Genomic DNA, 20,062 nt, shown 5'->3' with positions numbered 1-20,062 from the left:
TTGTAGTGCTAGTTGTTGTTTTAACAGCAACTTAAAGGTGAATGATCTGCACATTGACAGCATTCCACAAAGTTCAGAGCCGCTCTGGCTGCTGCAAGCACAGGCTCACACGTGAAAGGGCTCCTGTCCATCAGCAACAATTCTTAACGCTCTGACATCTGCAGTAATCAAGTGTTGAGACTGACAGTGAGGACAAAGGCTGCTTTATTCATAAATGTAAGTGAAGGCAGCGCTGAGCACTATGGCCTCTAGTCCGAGGTTCTCTTGGCTCAGCCTTCTTTGGAGCTGAGCCAGCCTTGGAAGTCTTGTTCCCAGTGCGTAGCCATTCCGGCCAGCGTCATTTTGGACCTCTGGGAGGAGAGCCTGTCAGTCACCGTTTCCTTCTCATGAAAAGATGAAGACGGTGTGAGACGAGGGGCTGCCCTGGGCTGGAGTGAGGGAGAAGACCCCAGGGTGGCATCGGGAGAAGGGTGCAGACGCCGTGGCACAAAGCAGTCACATGGAGAGCAGAGGGAGCGCATCCACCCAGCCACACGTCACCCAGCCACGCGTCACCTAGCCACGCGTTGCCCAGTGTTAGGGCGTCTGACGGGAGGGAGCACGTCCACCCAGCCACGTGTCACCCAGCCACGCGTCACCCAGCCACGCGTCGCCCAGTGTTACGGCGTCTGACGGGAGGGAGTGCATCCATCCGAGCCACATGTCTGACGGGGAGGGGAGGCCCTGCTGTGAGAGACACTCAGGCCATCCCCCTACTGCAGCAGCCCCAAAGAGAGAAAGCCAGACCCGCAGAGTGGCAAGCTCAGGTGTGTGGGCCGCTGGGCAATGCTACACAAGAAGTGGTGGAAAGAAACCTTATCGTACAGGCTGAAGACCCAGATGGGGAAAGAAACCCGAACAGGTGATGTCACAACAGAAAATGAAAGCACTGACTTGTTTTGAAGCAAATCACTAGAAACGTCAAGACAAAGACCTTTTTGCTCCAATACAAGGACCACAAACGTGCTAATTCTGACTCCCCAAAACATCAATCAACCAACCTCGCACCCACCCCGAAATAAAACCCTGTTGCAAGGCTGGGGAGGAGACGGCCTGCGCCTGGCTGGGCACTGGAGGCCCCTTGGGGTAGATGTCGGCCGAAGTTGCCTGTCTGTCTGCATCTGGCCCCCCTTATTTCTGAACATTCCCCAGGGGATACAATACGCCATTCCCAGCCAGGAACCTGTGGCACATGGAATTCCTTCCTGACAACAGGGGTGCTGACTGCCACGAGGCCCTCCCCAGCCCGGCTCTCACCACTGCGTTCCGCTCCACTCTGGCTCGGATCTGGTCGACTTTGCCTTCTATCACTCGGGGGAATATCGAAGAATCTGCTCCTTTGCAAAACAGATAAATTTCTCCTACAAAATGAGAAAAACGAGGAGTTTAATCACAATATGGGGAAGACTAGATTATTTTTAAAATTATGCCATTATTAAAAAACCAACAACCGGGATTGCGGTGTGGAAACCTTTTTAAAGAAGATTTTAATGGATCAGTTAACATGTTACAGTCAGGAAAAAAATAAAACCTACAGATTACCTCCAAAGCCTCGTTTTGTTCCTACAACCCTAGACATCTCACAGGAAAGGCGGGAACCAGGAAAAGAACTTGGCTCCGGGCCTCTCTTTTCTCTAGGAAAGACACAAAAGGGGATAAAACGCCCTCGGGACGGGGGCTGGGGTGACCCAAAGCGGGTCATGGTTTCTGAAACGCTGGAAGGTGAACACAAATCCCCTTCGGAGAGCCATGTGTCCTCACGCAGAGCGAGGCCGCCGGGCCACCCCCGAACTTGGAAGAGTCACAGGAAATGTTGCGTCATTTTTTCCCACGCCTCCCGTAACACTGCGACTGCTGTGGATGTACTTCTGCCGTGAACGCGGGCTTCTCAGGCCTCGGATAAAGCGAGTTTCTCTTTCAGGCACTGCAGCACGCAGCAAAGGCCATGACAGCTCTGCCGTGATGTGACCTGCTCCCGACACACAGAGCCCCCTTTGCTCCTGAAGCATGCCCTGGTCTGCGAAGCCACGTGGCACTCTGCCAGGTGGCTGGTTTGTGCCTGGGCGCAGGAAAACGCCACGGTACTCCATCTCGGCGACGGCAGGGTGGGAGAAGCACCACAGCAGCCTGAGCGGCACGCTTAGGAAGCTCCATGCCCAGCTCCCAGCAGCGCAGAGAGAGCCCTGAGACCCCTAGACACTGAGGTCCCTCGGGAAGTCTATCGGGGACCAAATCCAGAGGGCCCCAGGGTGGGCAGGCAGTGGTCCCCAGGGGGGTGGTGGGAGGGACGTGGGGAGGGGACGCTCCTAGGCTGACGACCCGGATCCAAGGCCTGGAGCTTGGACAAGGACTCAGGAGTAGGAAAAGGTCCACGTTGCCTTCCTTCCCGGATCCCAGGAAGCGCTAACTCCTGAGACACCGACAGGGAAGCCGTGGAACACGGCTACACCTGACGCTCACGTGGCTGAGGTGACTGCCAACCTGCAGCCAGAGAGGATGGCACCTGGTGATGCGGGTGTTGCCAATACACGGAGCAAACCGGTGCCGAGCAAAGGCTGGAGGGCATGGGAGAGGATGGAGGCTGAGGCTGGAGGGTGCGGGACAGTGAGCAGGTGGGGGACGGAGGGCACAGGAGAGTGGAGAGGCTGAGGCTGGAGGGCACGGGAGAGTGAGCAGGTGGGGGATGGAGGGGACGGAAGAATGAGCAGGTAGGGGATGGAGGGGACGGGAGAGTGGGGAGTCTGAGGCTGGAGGGGATGGGAGGCTGAGGCTAGAGGGGATGGGAGAGTGAGCAGGTGGGGGATGGAGAGGACGGGAGGGTCGAGAGGCTGAGGCTAGAGGGGATGGGAGAGTGAGCAGGTGGGGGATGGTGGGGACAGGGGAGTGAGAGGCTGAGGCTGGAGGAGATGGGAGAGTGAGCAGGTGGGGGATGGTGGGGACAGGGGAGTGAGCAGGCTGAGGCTGAGAGCTGGAACCTGGAGGGCCCTTGCAGAACTGCACAGGTGTGACCACGGAGTCTCAGTTGCTTAGCACAGAAAAGCAGGGCCCGGGGGTTAAACCACCTAGCCGATGTCGGAGCCATTTCCCGACTCCCACGGTTTCCAGCCAATGCTGTGGTGTCATCAGATGCAGTTTAGAATAACGATGGTCCAGATGACATAATGATGCATTCTTGAACAGCAGCACATTTTTTACTAGAAAATTCATGTTTCATGGCTCACAACTCATGCCAAGAGCATGTGAATGGCTTAACTTTCCCACTGTTTCAGCTTGTGAATTCTGCTGTAAGACACAGGACACCTTCAGCCTGAAGAGTTGGTCAGGAACAGCCTTGGAATAAAAAAACCCAGAGGACAGAGCAAAAGTTAATCTACAACGAGCAACAGAAGACCGTGTTTTGCAGCTGCTTTGCAGAGCCGTGCACACGCAGGTGACGCGACCGAACACACAGGATCCTGTCCCCAAGACAGCCGGGCTGTGTCGCAGGTGCAGCCATGGTTGGTGGCTGTCCCCTCCAGGACCAAGAAGGGCTTAGTGCCATTTGGAGAAGAGAAAGGGCTACAGAACCTCAGTTTGAGCCCATGGTGGGGGGTCTCTCACTGGGTCTCACAGACGAGCTCAAGGACATGGAAAGCCAGGCATGACAGCAAATGTCCTCGAAATGGCTGGAAAACAGGGCACCAAGGAAGCTGCTCCCAGAGGAGCTCTAGGAGGGTGCACGGTTAGGACTTTCCTTCTTCTCTTTCGTCTTTTCTGCTTTTCTTTTTCATAGATGAATATGCTTACGTACTCTCCCTTTCTTCTTTCAAGTCGGTGTTCCATGGACTGCGTGCATCTTACCTGGGGTGCAGTGAGCATCCGCAGGATCCCCCCAAAGAGAAAGACTTCACATCTCCCTTTGAAAGGGAGTGCCTGATGCAGCCGAGTAGCCTGTGACTTCCAAGTCCTCCCTCAAAATTCCACTGCGGAGAATCCCAGGAAAGCACATGACTGAGGTACAGACATCCGAAAATGGGAGGCCCCTGTTGGGGCTGCCCAGCCCCCCAACACCGAGATCCGGCTCCGACAGCCGCACCCCCACGCAGGGCTGAGCCCAGGGGGAAACACGGGCTGTGAGCTGGCTGCCGGGTCTCCCCGCCCAGCAGGCACAACTCCAGTGCAATTAGTGTGCCTCTCCAGGGAGGATTACCACTTACAGAACACCTTGCTTAATTACATATTCAAGCTTCTCTTCAAAGTAACTGATGAGCGGCTGGCTTCAGACAGCAGGGCAGTCTCTCCTGCAAGTTCTCAGTTCCTCAGAGAGGCCCTAGGAGGCCCACAAGCGTCCCCGTGCGGATGGGAATATTCTCATGGCACAAATGCCTCCAACCTGGATTCTTCAAGTGATCCAGTAGCTCTTCAGCCTTTTGATGGTTACAGAAGTTATTTACAAAGATTCTGCGGCGTAGCCCACAACATGAGCCCTGAGGTCTTGGGCATTCAGGATGCAGCAAATACCCTTTGTGAGTGTGAGGCAGGGGCGGCCGAGCGCGTGGCAGGGGCAGCTCCAGGGTGGCTGATGCTTGCCTTCTTGGGCACTGTGGTCAGCCCTGCAAGTCACGGGCAGCATGTTCCAGTCACGGCTCAACAGCCAGATTCGACTTCTACAGGGAAAACCGCGTGATGGGATGGACCAGGAACTTCCTACCCAGGATGCGTTTATTGCAGATAACTCCAAGTGGCTGAGACTCTCAGGACCGCGCCTCATCCGAGCCGGGGGGAAGGGCTCCGACACACAGAGGTCTCACGCATTGGAATCTGTTCTCAGACCCCGTCCTGCTGATCCCATGGTGCAGCTGGCAGAAGGTCTTCACGGGAGTCCTGGCAACATTCACACACAGACGGTTCCTCGTCCTGTGACCATCAGTGGACGTCTCACTGTGGAGCCCGGATTCGTCCCACGTTCGACAGCATGTCTCAGAGGTGATGCGGCGGGACTGTGTCTAAGGAACCAGCGGAGGCAGGTGGCAGCCCCCAGAGCAGCAACGGCACCCTCCTGAGGCTACTGCCCACCCCGGAGCCGCTATGACTCACAGGGCATCACTGAGAGCCACACCGCCCCCCACAGCTCCTTCCAGGGCTTAGAAAGTGAGGCACCAGGGTCCTGATCAGAAGCGAGCCCGACGGCTCTGATGAAGGCCCTGCTCCATCTACTCTGTGCTAAAGTGAGACTCGGCCGTCTTAGGAAGATGCTGCACGGAGCTCTCCGCACGGAGTCTGTCTGGTTCCTGGGAGCGGCTGTTTGGTTGTTTGCCAGGCATCTTCCCAAAGAGCTAAATGCAACCTGGGATTGTCCGGTTTTAGGAAACAATGAAGAGTGAGATCCCACAGCTCTCGACAAAGCCCCGCTCCGATGCTGGGCTCTCAAGGGCACAGGATTTGGGAGCACTCGGTGGAGGGTGGCGTGACGTGAGCGTGTTGCTGAGAAGAGCATCGGTTCTGCGTTCGGGATGCGTGCGGGCTGCCGGCGGCCGCAGACGGACGGACGGACAGCCCCACCACAGGGCAACGTCCCGCACGCGGCTGTGGGGCTGAGGGCCGGGAGAGGCTTCCTGAGCCGTCCGTGGAAAGGACAGATGGGTGAAAGGCCCTTGCTATGGGAAAGCACTGCAGGCAGCAGGGAATGAGGCCACTGTGGGGGGTGCGCGCAGTGCCCTCTGGGGACACTTAGGGACAGTCTGGCGATGAAGGTGGGTGAGAGCCTCAGAGGGGACGCTGGGAGAAGCTCAGCACCGGCGGGTGGGAGCTCTTAGGAAGCGATGGCCACGCAAAGGGGTGGCCCCTGCAGACGGAGCCCATGGGCCCTGCCTGTCCAGGGCAAACAGCCAGGGGCGCCCACGCCTTCGAGCCTCAGCACTGTGGGCGGGAGCCTGAGGGGCTGCGCTGTTGAGTGACCTGTGGCACATGTCATATCCCACGTGACCTGGTGAGAGTGGGGGGAGATGAGGTCGTCCACCTGTGCATGGGGGATGCAAAGTGCCGGGGAGGGTCCCTTACAGGGAGGTCAGGGGACCACAGACGTGTCCACCTGGACTGGAGAGGGAATTGTCCAGGACAGGGGCAGCCACAGGTCAGAGTGGGGGGACCAGGAGAGTGCCCACCCATGTGGGTCACCAAAACATCACGGCGGCCACAGGGCCCTGACTGCGCCCCGCCACTGCTCACCCCAGCTTTCCGGAGCACAAACCGAGTGTGCTGTTCTCACAGACACACTGTTACGGCAACCGCCAATCAACAAAGCTCACTTTGCAATTTTGAACATTATTACAGATACATTTGCAAACCCACACTACCTTTTCCTTGAAAGTGGTTATTTAAAAACATTTTATGTCATTTAGCTCTGCATGGAGAAAAGCGGGTGGGGGTAGGGATGGGCAGAGAAACACTCACAAATGCAGTTAAGCAATTTTCAACAGTAAAGTGTCCCCAGCTCGACACTAAAAGATGGACAGAGCAAGGGTGCCGGGTGTTTAGCCCAGGACTCCCTCCTCAGCATTTCAGAAATGTTTCACTTTTTAAAAATAAAAAAATAGCATTTTGAGAGGATCTGTCTATACTCTTTTAAAAAAGAACAAATCATTCTTAAACGCTAAATCCTTAAAGGTCCTGTAGAATTTAGTTATCAGAATAAAACACAACCACCATGTATAACTTAATAAAAGAAAAAGAAATTTTACCTGTAGCGGATTTTACAATTACACTCATTCTCCTTCTAACTGAGTCAAAACTTAAAATTTCCAGCAATTCAAACCTGAAAGAGAAACGCAGAGGGTCACACTGTCCACGTGGGTCCTCACGCGATTCCATCTGGTAGCTGCGAAGCTCTCCGCAGCAGAATGGCTGGGGCAACCCTGGCCCCTCGTCAGGGGACACACGAGGGCCGCTGGGTGAGGGCTGTCCTCACACGGACGCCCTGAGAGGCCTGGATTTGAAGGACGTGGTAGGTGTACCAGTGAGGCAGAGTCTGGGCCCCGTGGCACCTGTGGCACCAGCTCCTCACCACGTCCCCACCCGACCCAGGGCATGGGCTCACATTCTGCCAAGCAGGCTACGCTCCCTATGCACCAACTCCCTCCCTAAACATTGGTGAACAGACTCAAAGTTGTGTCAGAGCTCGGATCCTTGCCAATGAACTGGCATCACCCTAAGAGATCAAAACCACGGAAAAAGCAAAGGACACTGGCGTTTTGCCTGGTGCCGTCCTGTTACCGGAAGACTCAGAAAACCTGTGTGGCGTCTGGAGCATCAGAAGTGTTTGGGAGCCCCTGCTGCCGCCCCTCAGTCTCCTCAGGGCCTTGGACTCAGTGGGAAGCTGAGGAGGGGCTCTGGCCACAGTGCCAGCCCAGTTCGGAGCCAGGGGTTCCTCGGCAGAGCCCTGACGGGGGGTCTCATCTAGTCCACGATCTCACCGCCTCCACAGCTGCAAACCCGGAGCCTCAACAGCAGTGACTTGCGGCCCCCAGGAAGCCCAGGGCGCTGTGGGGAGGGCACAGCCGGTGCCAGTGGAGGGCCCGGGTCACCCTGGAGCCCGGGAAGCCCAGGGCGATGTAAGGACGGCACAGCCAGTGCCAGCAGAGGGCCCGGGTCACCCTGGACCCCGGGAAGCCCAGGGAGCTGTGGGGAGGGCACAGCTGGTGCCAGCGGAGGGCCCAGGTCACTCCAGACCTCAGAAAGCCCAGGGAGCTGTGGGGAGGGCACAGCTGGTGCCAGCGGAGGGCCCAGGTCACTCCAGACCTCGGAAAGCCCAGGGAGCTGTAGGGAGGGCACAGCTGGTGCCAGTGGAGGGCCCGGGAGCCCCTGCCGAATCAAGGGGTTTGTCCTTTCCCTTCCAGTGGGGAGTTTATTTTCCCTAAGAAGGAAATTTTAAAATCCAGGTGTTTTGAGGTCGTCACCACCAGATCTTGTGTCTTTGCTGGAACGGTGACCGCAAATTCATGCTTATTGAGTCAGATTTCAGAAAAACCATCCAGGGGAAGCAACCCTGTGGCTGAACCCAAGCCCTTCTCTAATGGTCCAGCACTTCTCCAGAACATCTGGTAACATTCCCGGGCTGTCACTGGGAAGGAGAGGAAGCGAATTGCGGGAGAACATAGAGAACTTGTCTTTTCCCTCAAATACAGAACCTTATAAAGAACATTCTTTATTCTTTAGTCCCTTCACATCTAAGGGCGAGTTGCACATACCTTTCGACGTGGTTCTCCCTGTTTAATACCTCCATGTAATTGTCCTTCAGCCTCAGGTAGGTAAAGCCAAGTCTGCAATGCGAAGGGAAACCTCAGGGTGAATCTGAGATGCTGATGTTCCTCTTGCACTATTTGCTTTGTATTTTGGTAAAGCGTTCTTTTCAAAAAAGAAATACTTTCAGTTAAACAGAGATTATAAACTGCATTATAAAGTTAGGAAATTATCATTATGAACTTATTTACCATCTCAAAAAATCTTCCAAGAGCAACAGAATTTCTGCCCAACCCAGCCCTCCCTGGTACGCAGCAGTGAGGCACTTTCTTGTCAGTATTGATTGTTCTCCAGCAGACAGTGGCGGGCACATGGCCTGCAATCCTTGCTTCGATAACACCTTTGCTCACTGATTCGTGGGCTCTGTTGTTGCTGGTGAGCAGAGAACACGATGCCAGAGGGAGAGGGTCTCTGAGAGGCTGTGACCCCCAGACCAAGCCCCTTGAGTCACAACGGGGAACCAAGGCCCAGCGCAGGCCTTCAGCCAGCACGTGGTGCACCCATCTGTGCAATGCCTCCTCCTGCATGCCTGAGGGTCAGCGACCTTCAAGGCCTTGTGGGAGCCGCTGGGATGGCAGAGACAGAGCATGGCTTCGGGATGCGAGAGGCCAGCAGAGGACCCGGGAGAAGACGTGCTTCCCAGCACAGCGGCGGCCATCATCGCAGCACCAGGGGGATGGGAGTGGAGGCCTCTGGCCAGCCCAGGTGGGAGCAGCGGCTGGAGGAAAAGCTTCAGGGCGGGGACAAGTCTCAAAGGCGGGCAGGGCAGCCTGCCCTCACTTCTAACACCTGTGATGAAGGCAGTGGCATTCCTGGGCACTTGTGTTCCAAGAAGAGAGAAACCCAGCTCCAGGAAGCCTCACCTACACGTGTGGGTTTACGCATGAACGAAGGGCCCCAGTGATACTGCTGACGTATCTGTGCTGCTCAAATTGCACAGAGAAAACACATCAGTTTAGCAGCAACAAAAACATGGCTGTAATGAGGGGAGAAGCGCTAACATGATTCTCACCACACTCAGTCCCTGAAGGCAGTGTCCGTTTATTACTTTTGGAGAGGGGAGATTCGGTATTACAGAAGTCATGAGCTGGGTGGATTTGAAAACGGCTTCCCTGAGTTGAAATTATCCATGTATCTGGAATGCCTAAAGTATTTTTCCAAGCGTTTGCTTAAAAGGTGGGCGGTGGGAGGTCGTGCACTAGCTCTGCTCTGCCCCACCCAGGTTGTGGCTCTGGGAAGGCTGCTGGGCCTCTGGGCTTCAGTTTTCTGAGATGCAGGAGGGATATTTGTGTTAAAGGAAGGATTGTTTCCATATTTCAAAGCCCGTGGTTATTTGGAATGACCTCTAACTTACTGCAGACCTCAGGAAGAAAAGCCAGCCACGAAAAGTCAGAGCTGAAGACTCATGCGCTGGGGACCAGACACTGCTTATCACGGTGGGAGGGGCTCATATAGGGACGGGAGTCCCCAGAACCTGGGCGCAAAGGCAGCAGAGCTCAGTGTGCAGGGCATGGGGTGGGGCTGAGGACGCCTCCAGATGCAAGTCCCTGACTGGGGCCAGGGTGGGGCTGAGTCACATCAGGAAACCCAGGCAGACCCTCGGCCCGAGACGTACCTCTGGACACCTTCGACCAGCGCCACCTCGTCGGGCGAGGATGAGATGTACACACAGGATTTCCCCCCGTCTGGAGACTTCCTGGGGCCGTCCACGCTGTCATCATCTTTCACCTGGACAGTGTGGCATAGACAGAGGGCCCGGAAAAACAGCTCCTCGCGCTCCTATGAAAAAGCAGTTCCCAGAACCCACAAATCACTATGCATCCACTGAAGATAGAGGGAAATAGGCACAGACAGAAAACACGAAGGGGGGTTTGGTCCCTGCAGCCGCGAAGGCAGCTTGCGGGCGGTGAGGGGTTATACGGTGGGATGGAATTACGGCTTTCCATCATTCTCAAGCGCTCTGTGGTAACTGAAATTGACGGGTGATGAAGACTGAAACAGGCGTGTGTTCTTCAGCACCAACACGTTTAGAAACCACAGAGGCTTCACGTGCACTCGGAAATGGCGAACAGCCACGAGCGTCCAGGGAGACTGAGTCACACGGTGCCGCGAACACAGACATCCACAAACATGCTGGACCCTGGCTGTGCCTCCGCCCCGGTGCCTGCGCGATGGGGACATGCTCCTAACCGAAGCATGTGTTAGACTAGACATGACAGTGGCACTCCTGCTGTTGACTCACATCGTAACGTTCACCCTGAAACCCCCTAAGAAGCAGGAGCTATTATCCTGCGCCTGCAGCTGCAGAATCAGCATTCAGGAAGGTGAAGAGATGTGCTCAGGGCCACAGCCAGCTGGGATCTGATCCCCAAGGCTGCCCTGTGTGTGGGAAAATTCAGGAATGGCGTCAGCCTGGGACCCCAGTCCTGCCCAGAGATGCTGAGATCTGGAGCCACTGCACTCGGGGTGTATGTGAGAGTGCATGTGTGTGTCTGCATGTGAGTGTGTCTGTGTGTGCATACGGTTTCTGGGCATGTGTGAGTATGTGTGTGTGTCCGCGTGTGAGCGTGTGTGCATGTGTCTGTGTGTGCACATGGTGTCTGGGTGTGTCTATGTGTAAGCATGTGTGCACATGGTGTCAGGGAGTGTGTGTGTATGTGTCTGTGTGTGTACACGGTGTCTGGGCATGAGTACGTGTGTGTGTAAGCATGTGCACACGGGGCTCAGGGAGAGTGTGTGTCTGCGAGTGTCTGCGTGTGAGTGTGTGTGCGTGTCTGTGCACATGGTGTCTGGGTGCATGCATGTTTGCCCTGCTTCTACGGTTTTCAGAACCAATTCTAACATGGGTATCACCGAGCAGATGTGTCCTAATGGGACACCGCACACATGGCACTTTCTGACCATCCCTCCCACTGAAGTCCACAGAGAGGAGGTGGATTTTCCTGGACACTCGAGTGAAAAGGGGTGGACTCAACATGCACACACAGCCGCCCACTCACTCACACACTTGGACAGCGTGGAGGCTGCCACCTACCCTCCCGTTGACGCTGGGGGACGAGTCAATCATGTCGATTCCTGAGGACTCTGGGAGGACCTGCCCGTTGCAGATGACGTGGGGCACGTAGACGTGGCCTTCGATGCAGCACTCCTTGAACTCCATGTTGTTCTCCGTGAGGGTGCCGGTCTTGTCCGTGAAGATGTACTCCACCTGCGGGCAGGGCACAGCAAGTCAGGACGCTCTGAGGGAGGCCCGTCTCCGAGCCAGACACACAGCAGCTGTTTCCTCCCCAGCTCCCACTGCGACTTGAATAGGCAGTGGATTTCTAAAGGTTTTCCCCCAGACAGACTCCTCACCGGGCCGAGCCACACTCCCATCCCATCCTTCTTCCCAGCGTCCAGCAGGACCCAGCAGTCCTGGCAGGTGCGATTCAGGACGGGTGGGGAGGCCTTGGGGCACCTTCTCTGGGTTGGGAGCAAAACAGACAAAACAGAGTGTGGTCTCACAGTCACATTCCCCGGAAGGAGACACGGGTGGGGCCAGGGCTCCATTTGTTTGGGAAGACAGAGTGTGAGTGGGTCGTCCCGAACCTTACTTAACAACAATAAAAACCAAGGCTACGGAGAGGACGAACTTACTCTAAAGTCTTGGAGGTCAAAACCCACAATGCCATGTAAGGTTGAGAAGGTAAAATTCAAGCGAATGAGGACAAAACAAACCTCGGAGAAAATTGTAATATGTGTTAAAGATACAACCCGTCTTAACCTCTGGTTTTAGATAAGCTCACGGGTCACATGTTTATCGTGAATAACTGAAGGTGGGAATTCTGGAACAGCGGCAGTATCTCGAGACTGAGTTCGGACGTGCCCATGGGGACGCCTCTTTCCCAAGCACTTTGGACAATGGATATTCAACCTGTGTACCCTTCTTACACAGGATTTTAAAGTAACTCAGAATAAACTCTTACTCAATCGCAAAAGTAATTTTATTTTTATTTATTTTTTTGAGATGGAGTCTCACCCTGTCGCCCAGGCTGGAGTGCAGTGGTGTGATCTCGGCTCACTGCAACCTCCGCTTCCCAGGTTCAAGCAATTCTCCTGCCTCAGCCTCCCAAGTAGCTGGGATTACAGGCACGTGCCACCACGCCTGGCTAATTTCTGTAATTTTAGTAGAGATGGGGTTTCTCCATGTTGGCCAGGCTGGTCTTGAACTCCTGACCTCAGGCGATCCGCCCACCCCGGCCTCCCAAAGTGCTGGGATTACAGGCGTGAGCCACCACGCCAGGCCCTAAAAACATTTTTAAAAAGGTAAAATGGGTAAGAACGAAACAACAAATGTTAAGAGGTTTTGGTTTATCCTCCTGTTGAGCTTAACATTTGTTGTTCTTATCCACTCAGAGTGTCCAGCCACTGGGCAGCGCCTCATTTAATCTTCAACTGTGATGAATGCATCAACCATGTTATTATCCCAGTTTCAAGAACGTGGAAACAAAAGCTTGAAATCTCTGACACAAATCCAGTCAGTTCTGTTAGCTCAGGACACGGAGATAAGATTGTTTGCTTTGTTAATATTAAACAAGTTTGTGAAAGTCTTTGATTTCTTTTTCAAATAGTTTGTTGTTTGGTATATAGAATCACTACTGACTTTTGGGTGATTTTGTATCCTGCAAATTTAGCAAATTTGTTGATTAGTTCTAAAAGCTTTTTGGTGGCATCTTTAGGCTTTTCTATATATAAGATTGTGTCATCAGCAAACAATTTCACTTCTTCCTTTCCTATACGAATGCCTTTTATTTCTTTTTCTTGCCTCATTACTCTGGCTAGAGCTTCCAGCGCTATGCCGAACAGAAGGGGTGAATGTGGGCAGCCTTGTCTTCTTTCTGATCTTAGAGGAAAAGCTTTCACCTTTTCTCCATTGTGTGTGAGGACACGCTTTCAGCTTTTCTCCAATGCCAGCTGTGGGCTTCTCATCTATGGCCTTTATTGTATTGAGGTACATTCCTCTACACCTAATTTGTTGAGAGATGTTATCATGAAAGGATGCTGAATTTTGTCAAATGCCTTTTCTGCATCACAGATAATCATACGGTTTTGTCCTTCATTTTGCTGACGTAATGCACCACACTTACTGATTTACACACACATCGAGCCACCCTTGCAACCCACAGGTGGTGCATGATCCTTTTGTGTGGTGCTAAATTGGTTTGCTAGTGTTTTGCTGAGGATTTTTACACTTTGTTCATCAGGGGTCCTGGACTGCAATTTTCTTTTCTGGTGGTGGGACAGTCAACCCTAAGCCCAGAGACGGTCAATGCTGCCATCACCCTCAGCTCTCACAACAAAAGACAATGCACGCCTGCCTGCTCAACTCGGCCTGAGGCAGGATTTGTGTTCCAAGGCACTCGTGCTCAGGAGGCAACACTACCTGGTAGAACAGGGCACTGCCTGCTCCTGACTCGGTTTCTCATCTGAGAAACAGGGCAATGGCACTGAGCACACAGGACACAGAGAAGGTGCACAAAGTGCTGGGCACAGGATCTCCACGGGACAGAGGCAATGGCACTGAGCACACAGGACACAGAGAAGGTGCACATACTGCTGGGCACAGATCTCCACGGGACAGAGGCAATGGCACTGAGCACACAGGACACAGAGAAGGTACACAAAGTACACACAGGACACAGAGAAGGTACACAAAGTACACACAGGATACAGAGAAGGTGCACAAAGCACTTCTGGCACAGGATCTCCATGGGAGATGGTTGTTTTCGTCGTAGACACAGACACTTGAGTGGTGGATGAATCTCTACTACACATACAAAAGAAGTCATGTTATCATACTGCACATCGACGGTGGGCATGGGCGTTTACCCACGGAGCTGCGGTCAGATGAACCTGCCTTTTGGGCTTGTCCACCTGTCTTGACCTCAGTGTGTCCCCCCGTGAGCAACAGTACACACTTCTCTGTGTGTGGGGAGATCAGCCTCCAGGCTGGAGCCTGGTTTTGGTCAGGAAAGAATGACAGAAATCATATTCTGTTTTGCTGGACTCCAGACAGACGGATGGAGGAGGGCAGAGAAGAAATCTGCTGTACTCAACACTGCTGGGCACTTTCCTTGCCACAGAAAAAAGTTATTTCCCAATGAACTTATCAGAAGCTCACAAAATGTACCATCTATTGTTGAAAAGGAGATAGAATATTCCTAGGTAAAAGCACCTGACTACTGAGCAACTAAATCAGTCTGCGCATTGCTGACTGAGACAACACACCACTGTGAGGAGTATGGGACACGCTGGACGAACACACTGAAAAGTCAAACTCATCAAACGCAAAACATGATCCTTCCGTTTGTCCACCTTCCTCACAGGAGGCAGACAGAGGCCTCTGTATCTGCCGGAGTCTAAGTCTATTTACAGGCTGTCATCTGGGAGGGAGATGGAGATTTCAGCTACCGGTCTATAAAGTGGCCTTGTTTGCTAAAATACCCCTCAAAATTGCTTTCTATTTCTTCCGAAAAGACCAATTACCCTTTCCTGGTACCTGCTCTGGCAACCCTGCACTCTGCAACGTTAAGGCTGGGAAGGTAGGGAAGGTCACCGCTCTAGGCTGGGGACACCCAGGGAATGGGTCTTTCCCCAGCTCCCTTCCCAAGCCAGCAGGTCTGGTGTGTGCCTCCCGGTGGTGCGGCGGCAGCGCGGCGGTCGCACCAGACTCTGCACTGTGCACCTTGTGTCTATGATCTCACTTCATCCACACTCCAATCCTGCAAGGCCAGCATCTGTTATCATCCCCATTTCACAGACTGAGACTCGAGGCGTGGCAGTGAAGCCTGAGCTCCCGCAGCCATCACGCAGCAGCAGGATCTGAACGGAGGCGTCTGAACTCTCTGCAATCAACCAACTCACTGAAAGTCTGGCTTACTCATCTTTAAAGTGAAAATACCCAGCTTGCTATGAGACTTGAATATCAGGTGCAGAAGTGAGTGCAAGGCTGGCAAAGCCACTTTTACCCACCAGCCCTGATTCACATCTGCACCCAGAAAGGGTTCTGCGGTTCTGCCCAGGAAGCTCCAGATGAGTTTCCAGGAGTCGGCGAGTGCAGGTAATTCTGCATCCGTCGTAAATATAATAGCACTGCTGACTGTTTCATACATAGGGTTCAAAACAACCCTGCTGCTATCTTACCCCAGCTCCAGGGACAGCCACGCTCGGACGACAGTAACAGGACCTGAGGCACGTGAAGCAGACTCACCCAGAAGCTAATAAATCACAGCAGAGGACTCAGGAGACACCAACCTGTCCCAGCTCTTCGTTGAGGTCCGACGTGTTCACCAGAGGCCCCTCGCCAGTCTCCTCGTCAAACATGTCCTCGTCCCAGGTGATGAAGTAAGAGCCGAGGAACTTCTGCATCTCGACCGTGACGTACATGGACACGGGGATGATGTAGTTAAAGAGGACCATGAAGGCCAGGAAGTCCGTGAACGCCCTGAGGAACTGCGAGAGCAGAAGGTGCGGGTCAGCGCCTCCGCCAGGAGGGACAGCAGGGCTCCAGCACGCTGCTCTAACACCTCAGGCTTACACATAAGTTATACGAATGCTACTACTAAATACAAGATTTCAGAGTCCAAAGACAAGGACGATGGGTGGGGGGCAGCCACTGGGTCACCTGGTCTCTGCACCAGGACCCGCCGGGTCCAGGGGCTGAGCTGCAGGGCTGCCCTGCCAGCAAGTGGAGATTAAATCATGAGTTAAGACAAACACGCGCCGGTGACAGGAGATATGCCCACCAGACACCTGTGGCAATTTTACTTCCGCATATTCACAGGATCTCTTTGAGTCTCTTACAACCAAACTTACTTGGTAATAACCTACAGATGTAAAAACTAAGCCTGGTGAAATGACTTTTCAGTATACTTTTATCCTGATCTGTGGGGCCATGTTAGTTTTGTGGGAGGGACAGATGATGCAGAGACAGCCCCACTCTGGACGGAGGGGACATGGGTCTGGGTTTGCACATGGCCCTGCTCTAGGCTCAGTGGACAGGATCTGGGTTTGCATATGGCTCTGCTCTAGGCTCAGTCAACACAAGTCTGGGTTTGCATACGGCCCCACTCTAGGCTCAGTGGACAGGATCTGGGTTTGCACACAGCCCTGCTCTGGACTGGGAGTAGACCTTTTTTCCAAGTATTTACCACAAATATGTGCCATTTATCTCGTAATCATTAACAAGCATTTACTCAGCACCCTCTAAACAAAGGACACAGTGCAAGTATTTAAGGCACTGTCCTGATGATTTCACTGTGGGAACCTCTACCTTTCCAGATCCAAAGATGGCAGGAGCAGTTGGTGTCCACTGAGACTTTAACTTTCACTGAATGCATCTATCACAGAGATTGAATCAATCAAGGCTGCTTTTTGCCTACAGTAAATTCACTCTCATCTTTTTTCTTGCACCACATTTTCGTAATAATGGCCCACAGGTCACCTTGGATCATACAAGGGCAGTGATTGTCCATACCAGATTCCTCTGTCTTTCTGACTCCGTTTTCTGATTATACCACGGCTCATCCCGAAAGGGCTCGCTCTGCCACACGTATTTCAGCACAGTGTTTATCAGGGCTTTGCTGATCAGAATGCAGAGGTACACGATGAGGAACGCATTCATCGATCTAAAACAAAAGGACAGAGGTGATCACTGGTCCCCAAGGAAATGAGCTCTGCACTTTGAAGAAACAGAACAGGAATGGCACCGTGATACGTTCGCCCTCAACGCATCACGGTGGGTCCTCTGTACCTGCGCCCATGCCATGGTCCCTGGCACATACTCCTAGAGGCCAAAGGTAAGAGCCAAGGGGGGAAAAGTGCCACAAGCAGGAGAGAGAGGGCTTCTCACAGCCACACTGCACACTGTGGACAATGCCTCTGCACTGCCTGGACTTGCGTCGTTGAAAAGAACATCCAGAAATCAATTTCTACCATTAAGCATCAACAAATTAGTTCAAAACTTGGTGACTAACCACCACTGTAAAGGAAGGAAGGAAAGGAAAGGGAAAGGAAAGAGGAAGGAAGAGAGGGAGGGAGGAAAGGAGGGCGAGGAAAAGTAAATAACTCTGAAAGGAAGTGTCCTCAGTACAGGAAAAGCACAGATCCTTAACTAAGGTTTTAGCAGATCTCAGGAGGAAGCCTTTCTTTTCCAGTACAAATTCCGCTACCATCCGACGTATTTATCATCAGGACTTTAATGAAAAGATGACTCTGTTCGCTCTTCGTAAAACCACAGCAGAGAATGCATGGTTTCGACCAAATCTGAGAGTTAAAACTAAGCCCATTTGGAGTTTTTCATGAAATGGTGGGAGGAGCTGTTGGACACTGGACCTGCCATGAACCTGGTACCAGGCGTTAGAAAGCGCAGGAAGGAGGGGTGTGGCCGTCCACCTCACTGCAAAATAAGAAAGTCCCTCTGAAGGGTCAGCTCTGCAGTTACTAAGATGCTGTATATTGGTAAAGGAACCTCCAACAAGGCCAAGAGGAAGCTACTTCCATCACGCGTGTCCAGCGACAGGGCAGGGAGCCTTACTTTTCCACGGCAGACCGCTTCTGGGATTTCGATTGGTAATTTAATGCCATCTTGGTTTCCATGCCCGTGTAAATAGCCACACCTACAGGGAGGAAAAGCAAGCGTGATGACCAGGGCACAAGTGTGTCTTGCCTTATGGTGAGTTACACACAGCTGTGGGGAAAAGCAATTCTTGGGTAAAGTGAATCCTATTTTTAATTTCACAAACTAGTGTCCATAGTCACGTAACACTAGCATTTGATTCCTTAGGATAAAGACCTTTCCTCATGTGTAGGAAGCAATCTATGCTTCATTTTTCAAGAGTTCCCGTCTTAATATACACCGGGCCTGCCATATCCACGAGTTCTAAATCTGCAGGTTCTACCAACTGGGGATGGAAAAGATGTGAAAAAAATCTTCAATAAAAATAACAATACAATGATACAAAATACAGATGATAAAAACAGTAGAGCGTAACTACGTACCTAGAATTTACATCGTGGCAGGTATTAGAAGTAATCTAAGATGATGTGAACTACAGGGGTGGACATGCGTACGCTACATGCAAATAGGGGCCTTGGGCATCCATGGATTTTGACATCTGCAGGCGTCCTGGAACCAGTCCCCCAAGGACACTGAGGGACAGCTGCACAGCATTTTCTAACAGTGGGGCACACAAAAGTTACCTCGACTAAAACAGACGATAACCCACAAGAAATGGGAGATCCTAGCCAAGAAATGTAGACATGAAAGAAATTTCCTGCACAACTAAATTTCATAAATTCCTTCAGGGATGCAACTTTCTGTTTCTGAATCCAAAACTAGAGGCCTTAATCCGTAAGCCGTAATCTCTGATGCTGCTGCTTCAGGACCGCACTTATTCACTGATCCGAATCTCAGTGGGACAGAACTTGTGCGGCCAGAAAGCCTCCAGCACCTCAAGGCGCCAAGAAACGCTCTCAGGGTTCCGCGGCGGGTTTTAACTTTGCTTCATGCATCGTTAATGTTACAGGCAATGGTGAATAATTAATTAAATATTTACCAAAGATTTTCTCGGTGTTCTTCAGTGTAGCTCCTCTCAGCAGCAAGTTTTCCGATCCTAAGGGCCTGTAAAGACACGATGATCAGAAACCACGCGGACACGAAGGCAAGCGGGCAGGACGGGGGCAAGATGCAGACATGAAACCTGCTCATTTACTCAGCAGATCTCATTTTCCGAGGAGATGGTGTACACGGCGGTTTGCTTATATTCAGATGATTAAGTCAATCCAGGTGCATGTGAACACATGCAGTCTTATCTTTGGGGGGGACGAACACATGGCTCCAGGAGTAGCGGCAAGGGCCTCCTGGCAGTGCTTGTGGAACATGGGACCTCAGGCCCCGCCCAGACCCACTGAGCTGCGCCTGACAGCCTCAGCAACACTCCCCAGAGACCTCTAGAGCAGGGGTCCCTGCGGTGGCCCCACCAGTGCCGTCAGCAGCACCTGCAGCCAGTCAGGAACATCATACTAGTCAGGAAGATCGTCCGAAGCTGTCAGAACCTGAAACCCTGGGGTGGGGCCCAGCAGCCCTCTCCTAACAAGCCTCAGGTTGAGAACAGCTGCACTGGAAGGTCCCAGAATGTTCTGGAAAGGCTAAAGAGGGGTGGATGTGAAATAAAATAAAAGTCACTCAACCTTCAACTGTTTCCTTTTCCTTTTTTTTTTTTTTTTTTTGAGACACGGTCTCACTCTGTCACCCAGGCTGGGGGCACGATCACAGCTCATTGCAGCCTTGACCTCCTGGGCTCAGGTGATCCGCGTGCTTTGGCCTCCCAAAGTGCTGAGATTACAGTTGGCCATCCCCATGCCCAGCCTCAATTGTTTCTATTACAGCCTCAGTGAGATTCGGGGAGTCTTACTCCTGGAGACAAAGGCTGACACTCTTATCTGGCCATTAGAAACACTGGTCACCACGCTGCAAAGCTCCTCTGAATGGGAGGACCTATAAATCAGGGACAGTCCAGGCATGGCTACTTTGGGGGAAAACAAGCAACAGCCAAAGAACGTAAAAATCTCACACATGGAGGAACAAGCCCCGCTCTGCGCACTGAAGCCACGGCGAGCAGCAGTGGGGTCTCTGTCACCAGGGGCTTATATCTTGATATAACAGGGTTCCCTGCTGATGGAAAAATAATCTCTTCTCATTTCCTAA

At 52.7% G+C, this 20,062-nt stretch overlaps 1 protein-coding gene across 14 annotated transcripts in view; it reads right to left on the bottom strand.

Moving 5' to 3' along the window:
* Positions 1–20,062, bottom strand: part of ATP11A (ATPase phospholipid transporting 11A) — a 187,573-nt gene that overhangs the window by 37,808 nt on the left and 129,703 nt on the right. For all 14 annotated transcript variants that reach the window (XR_012426599.1, XR_012426601.1, XR_012426600.1 and 11 more), the window contains exons 9-17: positions 18,912–18,976; positions 17,891–17,972; positions 16,832–16,982; positions 15,610–15,807; positions 11,351–11,524; positions 9,932–10,095; positions 8,265–8,336; positions 6,759–6,832; positions 1,297–1,400 (exon numbers count right to left, since the gene is read on the bottom strand). Coding sequence is in view for 11 of the 14 variants with exons in the window: in XM_065533014.2 (XP_065389086.1) it covers positions 1,297–1,400; positions 6,759–6,832; positions 8,265–8,336; positions 9,932–10,095; positions 11,351–11,524; positions 15,610–15,807; positions 16,832–16,982; positions 17,891–17,972; positions 18,912–18,976 (1,084 nt within the window). In the remaining 3 variants the exon portion in view is untranslated. The remainder of the gene's footprint in view (positions 1–1,296; positions 1,401–6,758; positions 6,833–8,264; positions 8,337–9,931; positions 10,096–11,350; positions 11,525–15,609; positions 15,808–16,831; positions 16,983–17,890; positions 17,973–18,911; positions 18,977–20,062) is intronic.

Source organism: Macaca fascicularis, chromosome 17, assembly GCF_037993035.2.
Source record: "Macaca fascicularis isolate 582-1 chromosome 17, T2T-MFA8v1.1".
In the NCBI taxonomy this organism is placed as follows: domain Eukaryota; kingdom Metazoa; phylum Chordata; class Mammalia; order Primates; family Cercopithecidae; genus Macaca; species Macaca fascicularis.
Note: the sequence above shows the minus strand (reverse complement) of the source record. Positions and strands in the feature narration are given on the sequence as shown.